Source organism: Lolium rigidum, chromosome 6 (genome assembly GCF_022539505.1).
Source record: "Lolium rigidum isolate FL_2022 chromosome 6, APGP_CSIRO_Lrig_0.1, whole genome shotgun sequence".
Classification (NCBI taxonomy): Eukaryota; Viridiplantae; Streptophyta; class Magnoliopsida; order Poales; family Poaceae; genus Lolium; species Lolium rigidum.
This window is the reverse complement of record NC_061513.1, coordinates 119,147,086-119,169,022: the sequence shown is the minus strand read 5'-3', so window position 1 is coordinate 119,169,022 and position 21,937 is coordinate 119,147,086. Positions and strand designations below refer to the sequence as shown.

At 48.2% G+C, this 21,937-nt stretch overlaps 4 protein-coding genes and 1 pseudogene across 4 annotated transcripts; 2 read left to right on the top strand and 3 right to left on the bottom strand.

Moving 5' to 3' along the window:
• Positions 1-3,854: 3,854 nt before the first annotated feature.
• LOC124668930 lies at positions 3,855-4,006 on the bottom strand (annotated as a pseudogene).
• A 1,255-nt stretch (positions 4,007-5,261) lies between these two features.
• On the top strand, positions 5,262-5,948 carry LOC124668531. Its single transcript, XM_047205654.1, has one exon. It carries the CDS (start codon positions 5,438-5,440, stop codon positions 5,675-5,677), a length of 240 nt encoding a protein of 79 aa, XP_047061610.1. The 5' UTR covers positions 5,262-5,437; the 3' UTR covers positions 5,678-5,948.
• A 4,690-nt stretch (positions 5,949-10,638) lies between these two features.
• LOC124663206 (monocopper oxidase-like protein SKS1) lies at positions 10,639-12,394 on the bottom strand. Its single transcript, XM_047200932.1, has 2 exons — positions 11,049-12,394; positions 10,639-10,960 (listed from the first exon to the last, which is right to left on the bottom strand). Exons 1-2 carry the CDS (start codon positions 12,392-12,394, stop codon positions 10,639-10,641), a joined length of 1,668 nt encoding a protein of 555 aa, XP_047056888.1.
• An 825-nt stretch (positions 12,395-13,219) lies between these two features.
• LOC124665400 (CASP-like protein 5B2) lies at positions 13,220-15,282 on the bottom strand. Its single transcript, XM_047202812.1, has 3 exons — positions 15,152-15,282; positions 14,086-14,218; positions 13,220-13,611 (listed from the first exon to the last, which is right to left on the bottom strand). Exons 1-3 carry the CDS (start codon positions 15,280-15,282, stop codon positions 13,411-13,413), a joined length of 465 nt encoding a protein of 154 aa, XP_047058768.1. The 3' UTR covers positions 13,220-13,410.
• Positions 15,283-19,603: 4,321 nt separating this feature from the next.
• On the top strand, positions 19,604-21,663 carry LOC124662373 (aldo-keto reductase family 4 member C10-like). Its single transcript, XM_047200219.1, has 7 exons — positions 19,604-19,714; positions 19,975-20,025; positions 20,119-20,195; positions 20,324-20,411; positions 20,493-20,774; positions 20,858-21,103; positions 21,367-21,663. Exons 1-7 carry the CDS (start codon positions 19,604-19,606, stop codon positions 21,451-21,453), a joined length of 942 nt encoding a protein of 313 aa, XP_047056175.1. The 3' UTR covers positions 21,454-21,663.
• Positions 21,664-21,937: the final 274 nt, after the last annotated feature.

The window sequence follows — 21,937 nt, the reverse complement described above, 5'->3', positions numbered from 1 at the left end:
AAGAGCATTATACTTGTTCCTCCTTGTGCTCTCACTTCCAATGCAACTAGCGGCCAAGCCGTCCCAAGCTTCCTTGGCGGTGGTGTAGTTCCGGACACGATGCAATTCCGGTGTCCCCACACTAGTTTGAATCATGTGTAAGGCGGTGTTGTTGAGTTGACTATCAATCGCTTCTCTTCTAGTCAACTTGTCGGGGTTGTATGGCTTGAAGCCCTCCAAGATGATTCTCCATAGTTCATTGGAGGCACTACAAACATGAGAGCGGAACTCAAATTGCCAAGTATCGAAATTATCAATAGAAAACTTAGGTGGGTCGCCCCGAATGTTCAAATGGGGATGGGGAACCGGTATATCGGGAGATAGGAAAGGTGGAGCTACTCGATTGTAGCTTTCACCTCCACTAGTTCCCCTAGGAGATGTGATAGTGTTTAAGTTATCACCTTCCACGGGTTTGGTAGATGAGGGTAAGTCCGAAGCATCTCCCTCATCTAACGCACCCGTGTCTTTTACCTCTACACTAGGAGCCTTGGGAAGGGCTGGAGCCAAAAGCTCGGCAATCATCTTTTTCATGCTTTCCATTTGGGCTTCCATGGAGGACTTCAACGAATTGAAGTCTTCCATGGAGACCGTCTTGGTGGCCTCTTCCATGGGATCCTCGTTCGGCATACTCTTAGGCGGTTAAGCCCGAAATAAGAGCCGAGGCTCGATACCAATTGAAAGGATCGTATGCCGCACCTAGAGGGGGGGTGAATAGGTGCTAACCAATTTTTAGTTCTTTTTCAACTTAGGCTTGGCACAAAGGTAAATTCTCTAGATATGCAACTAAGTGAATATACCTATATGACAAGGATATCAACTAAGAAAGATATAGCTACGCAATAGGAGATAGAGTGGGATAGAGGTAACCGAGAGTGGAGCACGCGATGACACGGAGATGATTCCCGTAGTTCCCTTCCTTTGCAAGAAGGTACCTCTACGTTTGGAGGAGTGTGGTTGCTACGCAAGCCAAACCAACATCCACGAAGGCTTCACTCAGATCTCCTATGAGCAACGCCACGAAGGCCTAGCCCACTTCCACTAAGGGATTTCCTCGAGGCGGAAACCGGGCCTTTACAAAGTTCTTGGGGCACACATCCACAACCAAATTGGAGGCTCCCAAATCTGTAACAATACAACAATCAACAACAACACATCAACAACAAATCAACTAGGGAACCAAATAGGAACACTAGCATGAGATCCCTCAAACAAGTGAGGGGGAAATGAAGAACGCTTCGGTGAGGATGTAGATCGGTGTCTTCTCCTTCGAATCTCCAAAGATCAAGAGCTTTGGTTGGGGGAGGAAGGAGATCTTGCAAATCTTGTGTTCTTGAGGTGGCTCTAATGGTGGTGAAGCTTGGCAGATTTTTCTTGCAATGATTGAGCAACTTGTCCCTTTGGAGAAGAAAGCTATTTATATGGGTGGAGCTTTCAGATCCGACCGTTGGGGACGAATTTCACTTACACCGGAAGTTCCGGCCAGGATGGCCGGAAGTTCCGGCTTCCACCGGAAGTACCGGCCATTTGGGCCGGAACTTCCGCTTCTGATAAATTTCCTGCAAAGCAAAAGAAGGGGCGGAACTTGGGCGGAACTTCCGGTGACCGGAAGTTCCGGCCAAGTTCCGGAATTGCCCGAAAACCTTACTGGACTATACTGAGCCACAAATCCGCATTTCCGGAACTTGCCCGGAAGTTGGGCGGAAGTTCCGCCGACCGGAACTTCCGGCCAACTTCACCGGAACTTCCGGTCGGGGAAGAAAGGAGCTGTGGCCAAAGCTGCGTTGAGGAGCTTCGCCGAATAAGCCGGGCGGAACTTCCGCCTGCTGGGGCCGGAACTTCCGCCGGTCACGAAAAAGCTGCAGAACTTCGAACGGCTAAAGCAATTCACCGATCCAACATAATTTTTGATAGCTTGTACCTGTCTACATCAACACACATAAAAATATACATAGTGTTGACGTCAAACACACAAAACCCAAAAGGGCGGGAAATGTTCTTTCAATGAACGCGAACTCGCGGCGTACGACGGCCCTCCTCCTCCTCCGGCAAGGAACAACGCCGTCGGCCACCGCCGATGGTGGAGCGCGCCTGGCCGCAACCTCGCAAATGTGCTCGCGCACATCGAGGCCGGGAACTCCCCCGTCCTGGGGATGCCGCCGCCGGAGGTGGCTACCGTGTCGCGCCGGCACGGTAGTTCCTGGATGCCGAGTAGGATGCCTCCTCCTCGTCTGGCTCGCGGTCGGCGTCCAGGTCAGGCGGGTCGACGCCGGCCACCGTCAAGAAGGAGTGGCCGTCTCCTTCGACCGTCAAGAAGGAACCGGCGTCGCCACCGACGACCAGAGGGCGCAGCAGCGGCGCCCTCGTCATCCGCGACCAGCCTTCCTCTCCGCAGCGCGGGCGGAAGAGGAATTCGTCGAAGAAGGAGGCCGTCGCGGCCGCCATGAACGACGCCGCAAACAAGCTCGCCGAGGAGGAGGCGAAGCGCGCGGAGGATGCCGCCGTGGCGGAGGCGATCGCCAGGTCGCTCAAGGACCTGGTGCCTGCCGACAACGCCCTCCCCGAGGACGCCGCGCTGTAGTGGTCGAGGCGCGACTGGGAGCGCGAGGAGGCGGAGCAGCAGCGGCGGCTGCTGGATCTGGCCGCCGCGCGTCAAGTCGCCGCCCGCGCCGCCGCTCCAACCGCCGCCGACGACGTCGCTCGCTACCGCCGGCCTGCGACACCTCTATCTGGCGTCGCCATCCCCGTCATCGACCTCGAAGCCTCCGACGACGAATGGTACAAGCCATCGCCGTCCCCGCCTCGCACCAGCGGCCGGTGGGGAGACGCCGGCCAGGGCAGCAGCCAGGCCGCGCCGCCGCAGTTTGACGACGACGGCTCCGACGACGATGGCGGCGACGGCGGCGACTACACGGTGTTCTACCGCCATTTGGGCATGTAGAGCGCCGTGTTTTAAAATTTAGAGTTGTATTCCCCTAGCCGAATTCGACTAATTCGGCCTCTATGTATGAACTTCGCCCTCTATATAGTAAATATTATTAAAGTTAGTCTAAATTCAGTCGTTTTTGCTGAATTTCGTCAAGTTTTTTGCCGTATTTCGTCAAGTTTACGTTTTCCAAAATTAAATCAACGGCTAGGCCTGGGATCACGGCTGGGAAACTGGTCCTCCCCACGCCATTTTTTCGTCCTATCCGGACGAAATTATCGCCGGATTTGGACGTGGAGAGCGCCAACGAGTGGGGATGCTCTTAGTTACCACCCCTTCCGGAACTGCCTGCAACCCATTAGACTATTGTTCCATTCGATTAGACTATCTCATCCTCCAGAAGCGCAGAACGACGCGGTCGAGTTTTTTGAGGAAAGGAGTAGGGGTGGGGAACAAAAGTCTAACATGAATACACGAATTAAGTGTACTTTCAGCTTTATATTAAGTTAAGCATTTATGATTTAATCAATTATATAAGAAAATTTGGCTTTATGATATAAATTAATATCACTGCATCCATCTTGAAATATAGTTTTCGTAATAAACCTGTTTGATGTTGTATATGTTGATACTCCCTCTATCCTATAAAAGACACTTAGATTTATCTAGACAGTTTATACAAATGTAAACATTTTTCGTAGGGAGTACTATATTCTTTAAAAACTTAGTCACATTTTAAAAAAGCTTAACATAAGACAGATTCTCCTCAGCTACAAAGTTTAAGAAATGCTAGAAAAAGAAGCTGTTCTTTGGCTATAGACTGTTTAACTGCAATCTGGCTCCATCGTAATGAATATTTATTTTCAAATTTCAAATATTTTAAATTGATTTTGCAGGGGCCGCGCGCACGCCCACCCCCTCTATCAAAAATTATGATGTCCACTCCCACAAGAGGAGATGGTAGAATAGTGCTCCTCCCAAGTGCAATGGAAGCCACTAATCTAGGCCCCGGGTGTTTAATCACCCATCGACCCCATCCAGTTTGGAGCTCCGGCTTTTTCAGGTAGCCCTAGGCGCCTCATATAAAGGATCCTCCTAAGCATCACGCTCTGTCAATAAGCGGTACGGGATTAAACAATCCAGGTTAGATTGCTCGGACGCCTGTTGCGATCCCAGCTGCCGGCCGAGACGCCAGGAGTTTGGGGTTTTGGGCCCAATCTGTGCCGTATTCGAGCCCAGCCTAACTGCAAGAAAACTGCAGCGAATTTCGTTCGTTAAAACAACCGCTGTTCATTCGTTGCGCTAGAAAGCTGCAGTTGATTATTCAGAATAAACTGGTGCAGTTAGTTGGGACAGTCACGTCAGTGCCAATAGAATATAACAGATCGATGTCTTCAGAGCAGATGCAGCTATCCAAGCAACAGATAAATCAGACTGCTGGCTCCAAACAAACAAATAGCTGCAGATTATCTGGTACGAACCCGCGTTCAAAAACTAAGAAGAAACGATGAGCTGGTATGATCCTCCTCCCAGAAAACAAAGCAAAAAAAAAAACAGTGATCTTGTATGAACCGCTAGCTGTCTGCTCATCATCATCTTCAACAGCGTATCCATGGCGGATAAAAAACACAGCCCTGTACTGCTAGTTTAACCGGGTCAACCCTAGCAATCATGCCACACGGGCCGCGATCATCCATTGTTGCCACGCAACGACTCGACAAGTGTATCGCGGAAGTCAGCAAGATCCACTTGTCTCGCCCTGCCCTGGCAGGCGGCAGCAGCTAGCTGGAGTAGTCGGCCGTGGTGACGCGAGAGATCACGCTGAAATTTCCAGCTGCGCCACCACCACCGGAGGTTCCCGACGGCTTACGCCACCGTGCCGGAGGCTTGGACTAAACAACTCCGCTGGGTAGCCAATCATGATCCGCCGGAGTTTTCTTTTGTAGCAGGTAAGCTGTTTGAGAAATTACAGCGACCGATTCTATATTATCCTCGCGTGAGCGCTCCGCACGTCCCTGTCGACCTGGAAAACTCGCCTTCTAAGACTGACCTATCCCTTGCGTTCAAGTCTTCGATCCTGCTGGAATCCCATTGCCCCAATAATCAACCCAGAAAAAAATCTGCCCTGCTAGTTTACCCTTGGTTGGCTCCCATGAATTGGACTTCATGTAGTATGCGTGCGTGAGTCTCTGACACGACAAGAATTTGATTGAGAGTTAAGACGAAGCTGTCAGGGAACACTAATAATCCATCCTAGCTAGCTAGGCGAGCACTCCATTTGGTCTCTATCCACTCCGGGGCTTGTTCTGTTCTGCCTCCCTTTTTAAGCTCATCTCCTCCTACCAAAGAGAGGCAAACCTCTCTCTCGAGACTTAAGTTTCCTGATAACTACAACTCCTCTCTATCTCTTTCTCGTCACTCGTCAGCTCTCAAGAGAGAACGCAAAAGGTACCGGAGCTCGTGCAGATTCTGGTCATGGAGGGCCTCATCCCGTTCATCTACAGGGCCGTGGCGCAGTACAAGAAGGAAGGGCAGGTCTCCTTCGGCGACCTCTTCTTCGACGAGCCATCTCCGTCGTCGCCGACCTCGTCCTACTTCCGTCTCCCCGGGGACTCCGGCCGGTACCAGCTCTTCACGCAGACGTCTTCGTCCGCCGACTCCGGTGCGGTTGGAGCGGCGCGGCGGTCTCCGGCGAACCGTCGGCGCCCTCAATAGCACGGATCATGGTGAATGGTGGGAGGACATGCAGGAGGCAAACAAAGTTACAAACATACTTGCTTCGGTACGTCGTAGTGTACATGCAGATACGATGGTGATTACTGAGCAACTGCAAATACGAGCTGCAGAATTGCAGTTAATGCGTTGCGTATGGTATTTCCTTGTGTATTTTATTTCAGCTTGTAATGGTCTGTGACTGTCAACTGTGAATATGGGGTGCATAAGCACGGGCCCTCCGAAGGAGGCTTGTGGAAGTGTAATATTGGCAATAAAACCGTGTGCATGTACAGAAAGACTGTAAACGTAAAACATGTATGGTTGCAGAAACTGCAAAACAAGTTAGTCGTGGTGTCAAGCATGAAGAGTGCTGATTGCGTTATTCTTCAGTTGTTATTGTTAAGCTTCCCATTCGAAAAAAAAAACTTCGTTCTTCAGTTTGGAATCACAATAAGAATAACTTTCTGACCAATAACAAGAATACCTTTTCTAGCATGGACATTCTGGGCTAGTCCATAATATCTAACCGGAAGGACTAACCCACCTAGGCTGCTAGTACATTGCAAGATTGCTCTTCAGTTATTAAGCTTTCCATTACAGAAAAAAAAAACTTGTTCCTCAGTTCAGAATAATAAGAATAAGAATAACTTTCTGGCCAATAACAAATACTTTTTCTAGCTTGGACATTCTGGCTAGTCCATATAATATCTCACCGGAAAGAATAGCCCACCTAGGCAGCTACCTGCTAGTATATTGGAAGGTGCTTACGTGTGAATGCTTAAATAGAGAGAGAGAGAGAGAGAGAGAGAGAGAGAGAGAGAGAGAGAGAGAGAGAGAGAGAGAGAGAGAGAGAGAGAGAGAGAGAGAGAGAGAGAGAGAGAGAGAGAGAGAGAGAGAGAGAGAGAGAGAGAGAGAGAGAGAGAGAGAGTAGTGGCACATTATTAATCACCTATGTAAGTTGCAACTATTATTCGATACAAGGTATTTACCAGCTTCATGAGTGAAATGAGACAATACACCGACGCATCAGTTTCATGTGTAATTTGTCTTTTATCTGTCATTTAGTTGCCACTCTTTTTTTTTCTTCTAATATCTACCATTAACATATCTAGAGCGAGTTTCACTTTTGCTCCTACCCTAGTTATGTATCTCTGACACTAACTACCTGATCGAGTGAAAATTTGTCTGGATTACAGCTTTTAGAAGTTTTGAACCTCGTCTTCTTATGTTGTGTGTCCATTGGGAAAGGTGTGAGGTGATGAATGTGCTTCAGAAACATCACGACAACGATGAGGAATGGTATAGATGGATGAGAGAAGTATAGGCATGATGGGCAATGATAGTTCCGATCTTTCACACACTATTCCGCGCCACATGGACGTAACATGTCGATCCTATCTTAAATCTTAAATAACAAGAAATTGCTAAGTTGGGCTAATACCGTGTTCAAAGACCATAGATGAGATATTTCGTTAGAGGTTCAACTGAATGAGATAATATGTGTCATAAATGCACAATTACAGGGCAAAATGTGGCATTCACTAGTATGAATAAGTTGGGGATCATGGTGAGTTGGTGACCATTTGAAGGACTCACCGTAAGACACGAAAAGCAACAAGAGCAAAATAAGCGAAGACTTTCGGTACAAGCCAGTTTTTATAGGCACAACTGGATTAGGCAAGCAAAATTAAGGAAGTGCTCGAGGTTTATGCCTCTAGTACATGCCAGTTCATAAACCCTGCCAAGTACTCCATTATGTTTGGTGACTCCTGCCTAGAGGATCAGCTAGTGGAGGTCAAAACCTACCTACATATCACACATGAGACTTTTGAAACTAAGTACCTCGGGCTACCTACACCTGAAGGGAGGATGAACAAGGGGAAATTCCAAAGCTTGCAAGAAAAATTAGCTAAGTGTTTGGCCGATTGGGACGACAACCATAAATCATAGGCAGCAAAAGAGGTCCTGATCAAATCCGTTGCCTAGGCTCTCACCGTCTATGTAATGGGGGCTGCCCATGGATCTTTGCAATGAGCTTACCAAGATGATTGGAAGGTACTGGCGTGTGTGTGGGGTGGATGGGGGGTGGGGGGAGAAAGCGAGAAGAGGAAAATAAACACACTATCTAGGGAGGTTCAAGTACTAGGCCTAACGGCGAAGGCCCTGTTAAGAAATGCTATGGAATTGCCTGGTTCCCCCTAAAGTGAAATTGTTTGCCTAGCTATGCAAGAAAACATGGCGAGGAGTAGGATGGCGACAACAAGTTTGTGCCAAATGTGGATGTTTGCATGATGACCACCCCTTCCACATTTTCATGCACTGCCCACGAGCTCGCGCCCTCTGGTTGGCGATGAAGGAAGAGTGAGAGCTTCTGAAATGCAACAGGCACGGACCATGATGGTCTTATGGAGGATCTGGCATAATCATAATGAAATGACACGTGCAAAACCTCATCCATCTATCGAAGGCTCCAGTCGGTTCTTGATAAGCTGCCTTAATTCTCTCTTGTTTATTAAGCAATATCCAACTGGAGACATTGTTAAAGGAAAAAAATGGTCATTGGACCCGATGTCGGCTTTAGAGCTAAAAGCAAGAACCAGGATGGAAGGCAGAAGGTTCGGAAGAGGTGGATCGCCCCAGAACTAGGTCGATCCAAGTTGAATACTAATGGAGCTTTCCTTAATAACAATGAAGCTGGACCTAGAATGGTTTTGAGGGATCACCAGGGCGATGCCCCATTTCGAAAAAAACCCAGGGCGATGCCATTGCGGCTGCTTGTTATCCGATAGCGCACTATGCAACGATGGAACGAAAGTGGAGCTAATGTCGATTGAAGAGGGGTTGCAACTCTGTTGACGTCCGAAACCCACCGGCGGGCAGCGACGGTCAACACGGTAGAGCCGGGAACAACCTAGAGCTGCGGCTGGCTGAGGTCCCTCCGAGCGACGGCCCGCAAAGCCTTCTGGTCACACGTCCGATGCTGATTGCAAGGGCGTGCCACCTGACCTATACCTGGTCAGGAAGGTGATGGAGATGCCTCGCTTAGTTTCCTGCATGGCATACACGTAAACATTAAATACGAGCCTCGATCGGCTCTCGGGTTATCCCGTGAATCGGCTCAAGGAGCCGATCCACCCATGATTCGTACGGGGTGCACGAATATATGGTGGTCCTGCTTGATCAAGATAAAGCTAATGAGATCTACGACGATTTAGGGTTCTCACCGCATAATCGGATCATCCTACTCCAGGTTGGGCCTCGCGGCCACGCACGGTGATCGTAAACCGATCCTAAACAAGGCCTAAAAACCAACACGAGGTTGATCCCCGAAACATCCTGTTTAGGACTAGCGAACGACACCCTACGTGCCGCTGGATCCTCCCCCCCTTCGTAAGGCCTAACTATTGCAGATATTAAACTAATCCTTGATGAGCAAGGAGCAACCGTAACGGATCAGATCTACTAAATAATGATCAAGCGGGGTGCCGCCCCTACACCTAAGATAGGTGTAAGGGCGGCTAGATATGCTAGGGTCGCACTACGACAGCATGTTTAAACGAAGAACAATGCTAACCCTAACATATCTATGATAACTACGTTGCTCGCCATCAAAAAGGCTTCAGTACGAGCAACGCATGAACAACGTGGAGCTTGTGCTGCCTAGATCGCAAGATGCGATCTAGGCAGCATGTTGCTTACCGGTAGAAACCCTCGAGACGAAGGAGTTGGCGATGCGCCGAGATTGATTTGTTGGTTGAACGTTGGTTGTTGTTTATTCCATAAACCCTAGATACATATTTATAGTCCAGGGGACTTTCTAATTTAGGCGTGCACCTAACCGTGCACGGGTAAAACTCTTTCTTCTAATCTAAGATGCGATCTATTAACTAAAGATACACGGGCAATCCAGCCCAACTTTGCATACAAGGCCGATCCACGTATTTCCTCCGTATATAATCTTCAAGCCCATCTTGATCGTGGCCCACCTCTGACTTGGTCAAATTCTGGTGATAACAAACTCAGCGTCATGTGAACTAGTGGATTGAATAACCCTTCCTTTAGTTCTAAAAAAGTGACGTTTACAGTTTAAATTGACTGCTCTGAAGCGGTCGAGCTGATCAAGGAGACTACCCAAACAACTCAATATATGCCTTCATAATTACTGACATTCCTGAGTTACTTCAGGAAAGAGAAACAAGTGTAACCAAAGTGTGGCGTGACGCCAATATCGTGAGCTGGCTAAGTTAGGTGTAGAGTTAGGCATAACACAGTTGTGTGTGTAGATCCACCCCCAAAAGTGTGTCAGGCAATTGACCAAGATTGTAACCCTAATATCGTTTAATATATTTCTCCTTCCCTGCAAAAAATGGTGCATTGTACTACTTTCGAAATGAATTGATTTAAAGATTAATGAATTTACATGTTTTTTTGGTCACATTATTAGCTATGTTATGCTACTTGGAATATTTTCTCTTGCATACAAGGGTGATAGATACTTCATGTCGAGAACTTGAGCATTGGTTTACATTAGGGAAAAGGAAACACTTGGTTGTTCATCGGGGCTTTCTTCATGAACTTAACATGTATCTTTTGTTTTATCAGCATGAAATTTGACTCGCACTCTTGCTACTGTGACTAATCCTGGTGATGTCAATAAATCTCAGTTGTAATTCACGTTGCAACTCATGACTAGTACGAATCACAGAACAATTCAATGACCCGGTGTGTTTTTCTCGGTTGCTACCCATATTGCAACTCGTGACTAGAACAAATCACGAGGCAACTCAATCGTTCCGGCTTTTTCTCTCGGTTACAACTTCATTTGAACCTACAAAAATCTCAGTTTGCAACTCATACTAGCACGGATCACGGTGCAACCCTACAGTGAATCTCTAACTGAGAATTAAGGTCGATCGAGAATTAACAAAAACAGTTATGATTAACCGATTTGTTAGATAGCGTCACGCTGGCCTTTGTCCTGACTTGTACCAACTTCCTAGGCTTTTAGCTTTCCCACACAAGAGAGCATTGAAAGGCATGGGCATCTCGTCTCTAGGATCGGGGACTTCAGATGAGTTTCCCTGGCTCACTTTCAGGTACAGCTCTTGGCCTAGGTACCTCCTCTCGAGATTCTGCGACCTCAGGTTCCACATGCCCTCGTTGTCCAAGTACACCAACACGGCGGTCCATGACATGGGATACACCTGGACGGTCGAACGGTACATGGCGTCCACCAGATTGTACGTCGATCTTGCGTCGGCGCTCCATTTGCCCCAACCCATCCTGTTACCATAAATATATATACAGCATTGTTTAGCAGACAATTGGAGGATTTAGATCAAACGGTTCCAGGTAGTTTGATTTCAATTACCCGGCAACGAAGAAGCTGTAGCCGTCGAGGTGCCAGGTCTGCATGGACGGCAGGCTGTTCTCGAAGACGATCTGGACGAAGTCCCTGTAGGCGGCGTCGATGGCCACGGTGCCGAGGGTGAGGTTCCTCCTCTCCGGCCAGCCGGAGACGACAGTGTAGACGCCGGCGATCCTGAAGAAGTCGGCCAGCTTGAGCGGCGTGGCCGCGTTGGCGAAGGCGACGCCGTTGACGGTGTACCTCCGGCGGCCGCCGATGACGGACTCGTCGTTCCGGAGGAGCAGGGTGCGGGTGACGTTGATGTGCCCGTAGTGGAAGGAGCCCTGCGGGTTGGGCCGCGCCGCGCCGGCCGTGAGGTTCATCCTGATGGACTTGGCCTGCTCCATTGATCGGTTGTAGGTGTTGTGCGAGCAGCGATCGTCGAGCGGCGCGTTGCCGGAAGGCGTGTGCTCACTGGCGCCGGCGTAGCGGATCGTTCCGACGCCGTAGAGCTCCGGGCCGACGAAGAGCGAGCTGACGACCATGTAGTAGGCCCTGGGCGGCTGGTCCGCCGCGACGAGGACGGAGAACGACTGCCCTGGGTGGACGTCGAGCGAGGCGTAGAGCTTCTGCGCTGTGTAGGCGCCCTCCGCCTCCACGAGCAGCATCTTGTGTCCCTGGACGCGAAAGCAGAGCGAGGTCCTGGCACCGACGTTGGAGACGCGGAGCCGGTACGTCCGCCCCGCCTCGAACGCGAGCTCGGCGCCGTAGGGGCCCATGCCGTTGATCAGCACGCCGTCGGGCGGGGGCAGGCCGCGGCCTCCGTCCAGGCGATCCTTCATCGCCGCCGCGTCCATGTTGTACCAGTCCTGGATGAGGAGGTCGAACTCGGCGTCGGGGCGCGGGAACGGGACGTCGATGACGGGGCGGTTGTTGACGCGGATGGGGCCGTGACCGCCGGCGGCGGCGTGCAGGCCCAGCGAGGGGCGGTAGAAGAAGGTGCCCACCTCATCCTTGGCCTGGAACACGTACGTCCAGTTCTCGCCGGGCGGTATCGGGCAGTTGGTCCCGGCCACGCCGTCGTTCCACGAGTTCCTCTTCAGCTGCAGGCCGTTCCATGTGAGGAGGAATGGCTCGTCGAGGGTGTTGACGACGTTGACGTGGGCGACGTCGTTGGTGGTGAGGTTGAGCAGAGGCCCGGGGAGCCGGCCATTAATGGCGATGACCCTCTTGGCGACACCCAGCGGGGAGCGCAAGGCGTAGGACACCTCCCAGTCCATGAACACGTGATGGTTCTCCGCGCCGACGACGGCCGAGTGCAGGATGGATGCTGATAGTACAACGGCGACGACAAGCCGCCCGAGGTCCATGACGCTCGGCACCACGATCAGGCGAGGCAATGGTTGAGTTGAGTTAGTTCGCAGAGAGCAGGACCGGCGTGTTTAATTAGCTAGGTGGAGAAATCAGAGGCATGGCGAGTTGTTCTGAAACTGGTGGAATTCTGGCCGGTTGTCGCAGAGAGCAAAACAGGCGTGGCGTTTGCAGCAGACGCGCGCGCATATATCCCGTTTTGTGCATCCTCCTACATCTCATCTGTGATCTCTGTTTCTAGTATCGTGGCCACTGGATGTAGCGAACGTTCTCCTGCAGACATGGCATTCAGAATTCAGATGATTCAGAGGTGCCAAAGGCCCAAATAACCAAATTGCTCGTGAAATTCAGAAACAGCTACAAACCTGAAATTGCCTGGCTTTTTCACGGCGTTTCAAGTAGAACTAGGGAACAAAACCAGACCGTTTGGATCCGACATTGCGGTCCAGAATTGAGATGATATCTCTGTCGGAATCAAGTCCTTGCTTTTGGTTCGTCATAAGGGAGCTAGTAGATTTTAGTGTGCCTCAAACTCCCCAGATTCTCAATGTTCGTCTGCAACACCACTATATTAGAGCATTCTCAGGTTTGTCTAAATTTGGATGTATCTTAGACAAATTTGAGACATCTTTTTGGCAAAGAGGAGTAAAAATGTTATACACTTCCACAACACGGACAGAAGGTTCTAAGAGTCACTATACACTGCGTCATTCCAAAATTACGAAGGAAGTAATTACCTAGATACAGCAGCACCACAAACAGTGATATACTATTGACAGAGAATGAACACATAGATAATGACATGCCGATTTAGCATCAGTATCTTGCGCAAAGCTTTTCAGTGAATTCCAGGAAATGGCTCCATGGAGTTTGCAAATTCCCAACATTTCCATGTTTTGGTCTGTGTGGTCTCTGGTCTGTTACATGTCTGGAAAATCATCCTATGTAAATGCTCAAGTGAGCAGAAACCAAAAGGAGACACTATAAAAAGAGCTACACAGGATTATATACAAAATCAGAAGGATGCCAAGAGCCAAAACATGATGAAAGCTGATGTAGCACTTAGTGACCAAGAAAGAAAAGCCAACGCCGTGGCGAGTTGAAATCTCCCGCAAGGCAGTTGGTAGTATCTTCTGCAGAAAGAAATGTCCTTTTCAAAAAGAACTATAACACCAGCAGCTGAGCATGAAGCAGCAAACGAGAGAATTGCAGTAACCTGCATTGCATAATTGCGTTGCATTAGTGTTGCTGGGAACAATGAATAAGGCAACGACTACTCTATGAAATGCACAAATCGCACGTCAAATTCGTGTGACCATTTGACCAACACACTAGATGCATTCAGTAAAATCCCCTCAGTGAACGGTAACCAACAAGGGTGCCCATCCGTAATGTCACCCCTGTAATATCTGTGGTCATGTATTTTGAACAGCATAGGAGGGAGCGATGCAACTAGAACATGATCATTAACCTAGTAAAATTACAAGTCTACATTTCTGTAGCACACAACATAAGCTTTGAATGACCTTTTAGTTTCATTTTTGCCATATGCTCTCAAAAAGGATGCTAATCATATACTGAATGTTAGTCTTATGTCAAACAATGAAATAGAGCACATTCCCAAAAACAATCTGAAGATAGCAAGAAACAGGCTGAATTGTAAAAGTTTCAAAAGGACTTTAATCATTACCCAGTCTCCGACGACAAACAAGCTCACTAAGACAGCATTATTGAGATCCCGTTTGACTTTGAGGGCATATCCATCAAGACACGCAAGTCCCAAGCTCCACAACGCTTGCAGTCCCATCGACGCGATCAAATAGCTGGAATTTGAAACACAAAAGAACTCATTACACAGCTCAAAGGCGCCCTGCAACAGAAAGCCTAAAAAAGGAATGCTTTATTAATAACCTACAGGTCTGCAAATAAGCCACGACTGCACTAAATTTCTAAGTACTGAGGTCAGGAATTACTACCATGGACCCATACCAGATTGCTTAGGGAAGTGGAAATTTAGCGCTGGCGAAGCATGGAGTTTATAACTAATTGGGGAGACACTAATTCAACAAAGCATGAACACTGAAGAGCCTCATTGATGCCATTTTTAGAAGCTACATCAGCTAAAACTTCATCTACAGCTTATCTTAGCGGTCAATCTTGCCCTTTCATTAATGATGACTCAAATAGTTACTGCATTCTTCGCTTCTAGTAAAATAGATTCAAAAGTGTTGTAGTGGCCAAGGCATCCTTTGTCCGCTGTGAAGCTCGGCCACTTACTTTTGGATAGTATTCACCGGTGCAAGTTGTACTAATAAAAATCTCCATTCCTCAATGTTGCTACCCCATATCTTGTTAGATTCTGTAATCAGCTATGAAACAGTTTTAAAAACTTAGTACATATTTTCTCAGTCACATGAATCAGTCGACAGCGATTGTTAACTCCATATCTTGTAATATTCTGCAATCAGCTGTGCAAATACTAAGGGAGTATACAGTTGCCTACTCATAAATTAACAAAGCCCGTCGCAATAATTTATCCATCTCTAACCCCACCAGAATAAACGCCATCTGTAATTGCCATCATGACCTGGTGATGCTAAATGACTCGGGGCAAAATGGTAGTCTCCTCACTGCCCAGGCCAAGCCCAATTTCCCAAATATCCTACTAGCCGCATTGCTCCAGTCCCTGCGCAGATCAACTCACCCCCGAGTCCCGACCTACGACTCAGCAGACCTACGGGAAGGGGAAGGTTTACCAGAAGGCGGTGTAGCCGGCGAAGCCGGCGGAGGAGACCATGACGGCGATGGAGGCGGCGGCGAGCGCGGCCTGGCCCAGCCGCAGGCAGAGGCCGCCCCACGTCCCGGGCCTCCCGCGCAGCTCCGCCATCTCCGCTCCTCTTCCGCCTATCGCCTCAGGCGGCGGCCCGATCGGCCATGCGCGCGCGCGCGGGCTGGTAGGTAGGGGTTAGGTGCGCGGCGGCCGTGCGGAGTGGAATCGCGACTCGGCTCTGCCGGCTTTAGGCGAGACCTGGGCAAGGAGGAAAGGGGGATAGGGGAATGAGGCCGCCGGCCGGCGCGGTGGGGGGAGAGTTGGTGCGCCTGCGGGCCCCACCCGCGGCGAAAAGATGGCTTTGCTTGCGATGGTGGTTTTGGGTTCCTGATCTGGATCTCACGGCTGGGATTTGACGCGGTGGCCCGTGGGCGATCTTCTTCTCTTTCGCTCCAAAGTTTTTCGTACGCGGCGTTCACGTCCGGTCCGTACGGGCACGTAAAAGTCTGTGCTGGTAGTTGAAGGATATATTCGTGTGGAGTTTCAGAAGGAAAGGAGAGATTCGCGCGCGTAGAGGGAATCACGTATGGTGCGGACTTCTCATTTTCTAACCGACGAAATAGAGAGCATTGCTTTGTTGATTGGCTAAAGCGTTGCTTTACGGTGTCAATTTGTGCAAAGCTAATTGTGCGACCTCAACACCTACTCTACAGTCTACACAGTGCTATGCAGCAATGCGAGAGCTACTAGTGTTACCTTCCTTGATCAAGCTGCACAGTTTGGGCTTCGAGATTATTCACCGGGAAGTTTGCACATTCCTGCTCCACCACTACACGCATACGAAATGCTTCACCCAGCGAGTCGAAGGCTTTCGATGCAAGCCTCTTTTTTGCACTAGAAGTACCGCGCTGGTAAAGTGGCAAGACAAACTACATAGTGGGCTAAATCATATGAACCTTTCCAAGTCAACAAATGAGCGAAATCTTACATCAGTTTCGGCAGTCATAGGGAAAAAATAAACCTTAGTGTGAAGACCTTCAAAAAAAAAAACATTAGTAGAAAACATGGCTTTCGTCCAAAATCCCTAGAAGCTTTAGTACCGATTTAAAAAGGAATCGGAGCTAATGGGCCGCATTAGTCCCGGTTCGATTCTAACGGTGGATGGCGTACGAGCAATTCAAGAGAAAAATGGTGGGATTCTTATTTAGAGAGGTCATAGCTCTAAATGGAGAATACCATCGGGAGTTTGTATTTAGACATTAGAGATAGACAATAGAGATTGTAAAGATGATTGAATTTATAATGTAATATGCATTACGTGCAATGTTGAGGAAATCACTTATCAGAATCAACTTGGTCGGCTGCCGATTAACGATTAATTGGAAAATCAGGCGATAAATGAGTTTACCGGCTAATCAATGACCGCTGAATAGGGATTAATCTGGCGATAAATGAGTTGAGTGATTAATCGTTGAATCAGATGATTTCTTGAACAGTGTACCGTATTTCATGACGATGTCTATATATTCATGACGATGTTGTGGTTCCTTGAAAATCATAAAACCCTTAACCTCTGTTGCGACAGAGAAACAGCCATTTTCTCTGCTGCGGCATAGAAACAGCCATATTCTTTGTCGCGGCAGAGAACCTTACGAACCGGGACTAAAGCTCCTTCACCCCATGCTCTCTGGCCGCACCACGTGAAGGACCCTTTAGTCCCGGTTTATATTTAAACCAGAACTAAAGGTGGAGGCCTTTAGTCCCGATTGCGCAGTCCCAGTTGCGCAGCCGGGACTAAAGGCCCTAATGCACTCGGATTAGAGGCCCTTTTTCTACTAGTGAACCTATACTTTGCAAGGGTTCTCAAAGGACAAAAAAAACAGTTAACGAGAAACCAGTGTTTTACAAATATTGAAATGAAGATCCAACTCAAATGACATATCGTGGAATTGCATTTAGGAAGACCATGGAAGGAACTAGTCTAAACCGTGGTTATGCATTGAAAAATATGATATGACACATCCCTCGAACATCACCAATCCAAGCCCAACAATGCGAACGACTCCTTCGACTACACCCATTTGTCCTATTACAAGATCTCGAGTGATTGGATTCACAGCTTGAGATCTACATATTCTTGTAGATCATTAAGCGGAGGCATTAGTTACTAGTATATGATGTTGTTAAGTATGTGCTTATGACTCCAAGAGGGAGTATTTATGCTCGATAGTGGGTTTAGACCACTAGTAATCTGGGAGAGTGACTGTAACTCCTAAAGTTGTAGATGTGATATTGCTACTAGGGAGAAAACAACAATGCTTTATCCAAGGATAATTCTATTATTTACTTTACACACTTTACTTAGTGCAATAATCCGTTGTTTGGAACTTAATACCCAAAGTTGTTCGGATGATATCGTGAGGGTGGATTATTAGTCATAGATGCAGTTGAATTACGGTCTATGAATCTTGTTGTAATGCCCAAATGAATCTCATAGTAATCATCTTGTCATGTATGGTCTTTATTCTGCCAATTGCACGGCTGTAATTTGTTTACCCAACATGTTATTTATCTTTATGGAGAGACACCTCTAGTGAACCGTGGACTCGGTCCTTTTTTACAGTGATAAAACCATCTACTATAAACACATGTTCTGTTTACTTACTGCAAACAAACATCTCGTTCCACACTATACGTCTAATCCTTTGTTTTCAGCAAAACAAGTGAGATTGACAACCTCACTGTAAGTTGGGGCAAAGTATTTTGGTTGTGTTGTGTGCAGGACAGGTTCCACGTTGTTGCTGACACCGGTAGTGTGCCCTGCCAAAGTTATCCAGCAACACCTTCAGAAGTGATTTCTTTCTCCTACTAGTCAATAAACCTTGGTTTCTTACTGAGAGAAAACTTGATGTTGTGCTCATCATACCTTCCTTTTGTAGTTTCCCAACCGTGTGCTCTGCACAACATCAGCCCCCGAGACTCCACTCGAGTCGTAGACTCGGGTCCGAGTCTCATTCTTTCAACTTCTTTCTTCATGACTTGAATCTGTAATTCATTTGTTTCTTCAGTCGATAATGAAATGTCATATAATCGTAGGGATACCAGGGGACAAGCCTAATGCATCCGAAAGATAGGGAATCGGTTAATTGTCTGGGCAAATGCGAGTAAACCTACTTCAAACTCGTGTGCCCGTACACGAATTCAGATAACTGGTGTAATTCAGCCCAAGCCGCGGAGGTCTTATCGAGTTCTAAATTCTAGCATAAGATTAAGGGTACCTGATGCGTCCGTTAGATTTTTTCATCATATCGACGACGACATGGATAATTCTAGCAGAGCACAGTCTTGGGCGATGCTAGGCATCACAGGATAGATCCTGATGGTCTTACCTTCATGCTGAAAAGCACAGCTTCCTAACATGTTATCGTGAGAGATGCGGTCCAGGAATTAATTTATCGGGTGCCTTGTTTGACTATTGGAATACTCGAAGTAAGCGAGTTAATCTTTTTCGAGCTTACTCCCTCTCGATGGGAGTAAAGGATGGCGTAATGTGTGAAGTGTTTACCACTTAAACATGTACTCGGCACTTTTAATGCCATCTATCTGGACACTGTTGTCCTAGATTGTATTTGTGCATGTGAATCCTAGTTGGAAATGCATTTTCCAAACGTTAAAAAATTCTGAAATAAAAATATCCGGGTACGTACGCATGTTTCATGTGTGCGTAGAAAGTTGTCGCGGAGAAACCACTTTTTTTATTTTAGAATCTAAAAAAGACAAAATACGTCACATATATACTGCTATATAGCCCTGCAAAATTTCACTTTTTTGCCGAGACAAAATAAAAGTTTTTTCGTCACGAAACTCATGTCCAGGGCACATATTTGAGATCATCTAGGAAATCATTTTGTGTTTCGATTTTTAAAACATGTTTTGACATCACAAACGGAACTTTTCAAAAAGTGGGTTCACATGCCCCCATGTTCCATATATGCACACTCCGCAGACCGTCCCCTTTTGATCCGACGGCGCTAATCCCTCTGCCCTAATAATCCCTTGCATCTTGGACCGGGCTTACGGACCCGTCTTCCTTCCTGGGCCGGGCCATGTTGGGCTGGTGTACTAGTAGGACCATGTGTAGTAGCAGACAGCACCATTACGTTTGCCGTCGGAGTCCAGCCCCACGGGTAGGTGCGCGTTTACTATGTGGTCCCGCTCATGTCGCCGCCACATCGGGAACACCGCCTCAGCAGTGTACGCAGTACGCAGTACGCAGCGACGCAAACAGCACCGGCGGCTCGGCCGCTACAAGTTCGCTCGCGGCCGCAATATCCGACAGAGTCCATCCATCGCCTTCTCTCGTCTGCGCGCACGGCCTCTCCCACTCACTGCTTGCAAGTGCAGTGCAGAGGCAGATATTTCTTTTGCGCGGTAAGTCATGGCCCGCCACTTCGTCCTCAACACCGGCGCCAAGATCCCGTCGGTCGGGCTCGGCACCTGGCAGGCCGCTCCCGGCGTCGTCGGCGACGCCGTGTACGCCGCCGTCAAGGTGCGTCCTCGTTGCAAACACCATCCTTGCTGATTTCTCCCCGTTTTAACCTGTAGTTCGTCGTAATCTGGGGCTGTCGTTCGATCTATGCGCCTTTTGTGTGTTTTCTTTGCGGGGAAGTGTTTTGTGACGAGTATTGATGAAATCGGGAAAGTAATTGACGGCAAACTCGAACCATGGGGAAAATGTACTACTACTCTGGATTTGGACAGTGTATCTTAACTTTTAATGCATGTATGCGTAAATGTGCAATTGTGCAGGCTGGTTATCGGCATATCGATTGTGCTCAGATCTACGGCAATGAAAAGGAGGTAAATTAAGCTAGAGAAATTATCTCCTCATATAGACTCCCTAGTAAACAGAAAATGTTCTCTGAATGTTGAAAAGAAGCGCTACGGTTGCAGATTGGTCTCGCCCTGAAAAAGGTGTTCGATGAGGGCATAGTCAAGCGTGAAGATCTTTTCATCACCTCCAAACTTTGGTCAGTCTAGCTTGTTTTCTCCACTCTGCAATCTGAACATTGTCTATCAGGGTTCAGCTATTGCAGTTGCAAAAATCTTGAAATGTTAACGAAACGGAGGAGAAATCTAATCTTAACCTCTTTTTTAGGTGCACCAACCACGCGCCCGAGGACGTCCCGATTGCCCTGGACAGCACACTCCAGGACCTGCAAATCGACTACGTGGATCTCTACCTCGTAAGCCTGCACTGTCTTTGTAGTTCTTCTGAATGCATCATACGTGAAGTGAGTGACAACGATGCATTCTTCCTTCGACAGGTACACTGGGCGGTACGGATGAAGAAGGGCTCCACCGGCGTCAAGCCAGAAAACGTCGTCCCGTCCGACATACCTGCGACGTGGGCGGCGATGGAGAGCCTCTACGACTCCAGCAACGGCAAGGCCCGCGCCATCGGTGTCAGCAACTTCTCCACCAAGAAGCTGGGGGACCTGCTCGTCGTCGCGCGAGTGACGCCGGCGGTGAACCAGGTGGAGTGCCACCCCGTCTGGCAGCAGGCCAAGCTCCGGGAACTCTGCGTCTCCAAAGGGATACACCTCTCGGTACGTTATGTCTATCTGCCCGACGCAAAATTTCAGGATTATAGAAATGTGTCATTGCTGAAGTGTGCTGGTAGTGCATCTAGGCTTATTCGCCGCTGGGCTCGCCGGGGCTGTTTAAGGCAGGCAACGTCCTGCAGCACCCTGTGGTGGTGTCGACGGCGGAGAAGCTGGGGAAGACGCCGGCGCAGGTGGCGCTGCGGTGGGGTATCCAGACGGGGTACAGCGTGCTCCCCAAGAGCACCAACGAGGAGAGGATCAGGGCCAACCTGGACGTCTACGACTGGTCCATCCCCAGTGACCTCTTCGCCAGCTTCTCTGAGATCGAACAGGCAAGTTTAGGAACGAATCAACATCAGCAAATGATGCTGAATACTGCAATTGCTGTTGTCGTGGTGTCAATGGTAGTGGTATCGATCACTTTTTTTTGTGTCAAGACAGATCTCACCAAAATTTCCAAAATTTGAACTAAAAATTGCAAAACAAACTAGAAGTGGGACTTTGGTGGGATACTGTGATTTTTGAACTAAAAATTACAAAACAAACTAAAGATCCCAATGCTTATCTAATCTTGGCGGGTGACCGTGATTTGCAGGTGAAGCTGATCCGAGGGACGTTCTGGACTCACCCAGAAGGCGTGATCAAATCCGTCGAAGAGGTTTGGGATGGGGAAATAGTCTGAACTGCTTTGTCTAGGAAGTGTGACGCAACTGAACCTTGGCCAGTGTCAAACTCCAGAACATTGCGAGGGCAACCGAATAACGAGCGAGTCCTGGTAACTAGTGACAGCAAGTGCACGCGGTAATAATCGGCAGTCGAGCTTTGAGCTTGAGTTTCGCTGCTGTCAGTATGTAATTTGCATCAGCGACTTAATTAAGTCCCGACTCGTTCCTGCAACTATGATTCTAATTATCAGTTATGTTTCTAAGTTATTTTTTATTCGAGAGTACATCAATGGAGTACCTCATCTTTATAGAAGAGAAGCAAAACAAATTACAAGATACTGAAACCTGGGTGCAAGCGACTAGGTTCAGTTGAACGCCACACCACTTTAACAAGCTTCCTAACCCACTCTCTCGCAGCTACGGTGCTCCCTCCAACTCTTGCTTCTTCCCATAATTTCAGCTCATCGATTACCCTGCTCACTAGTTGGTCAGTAGAGCATT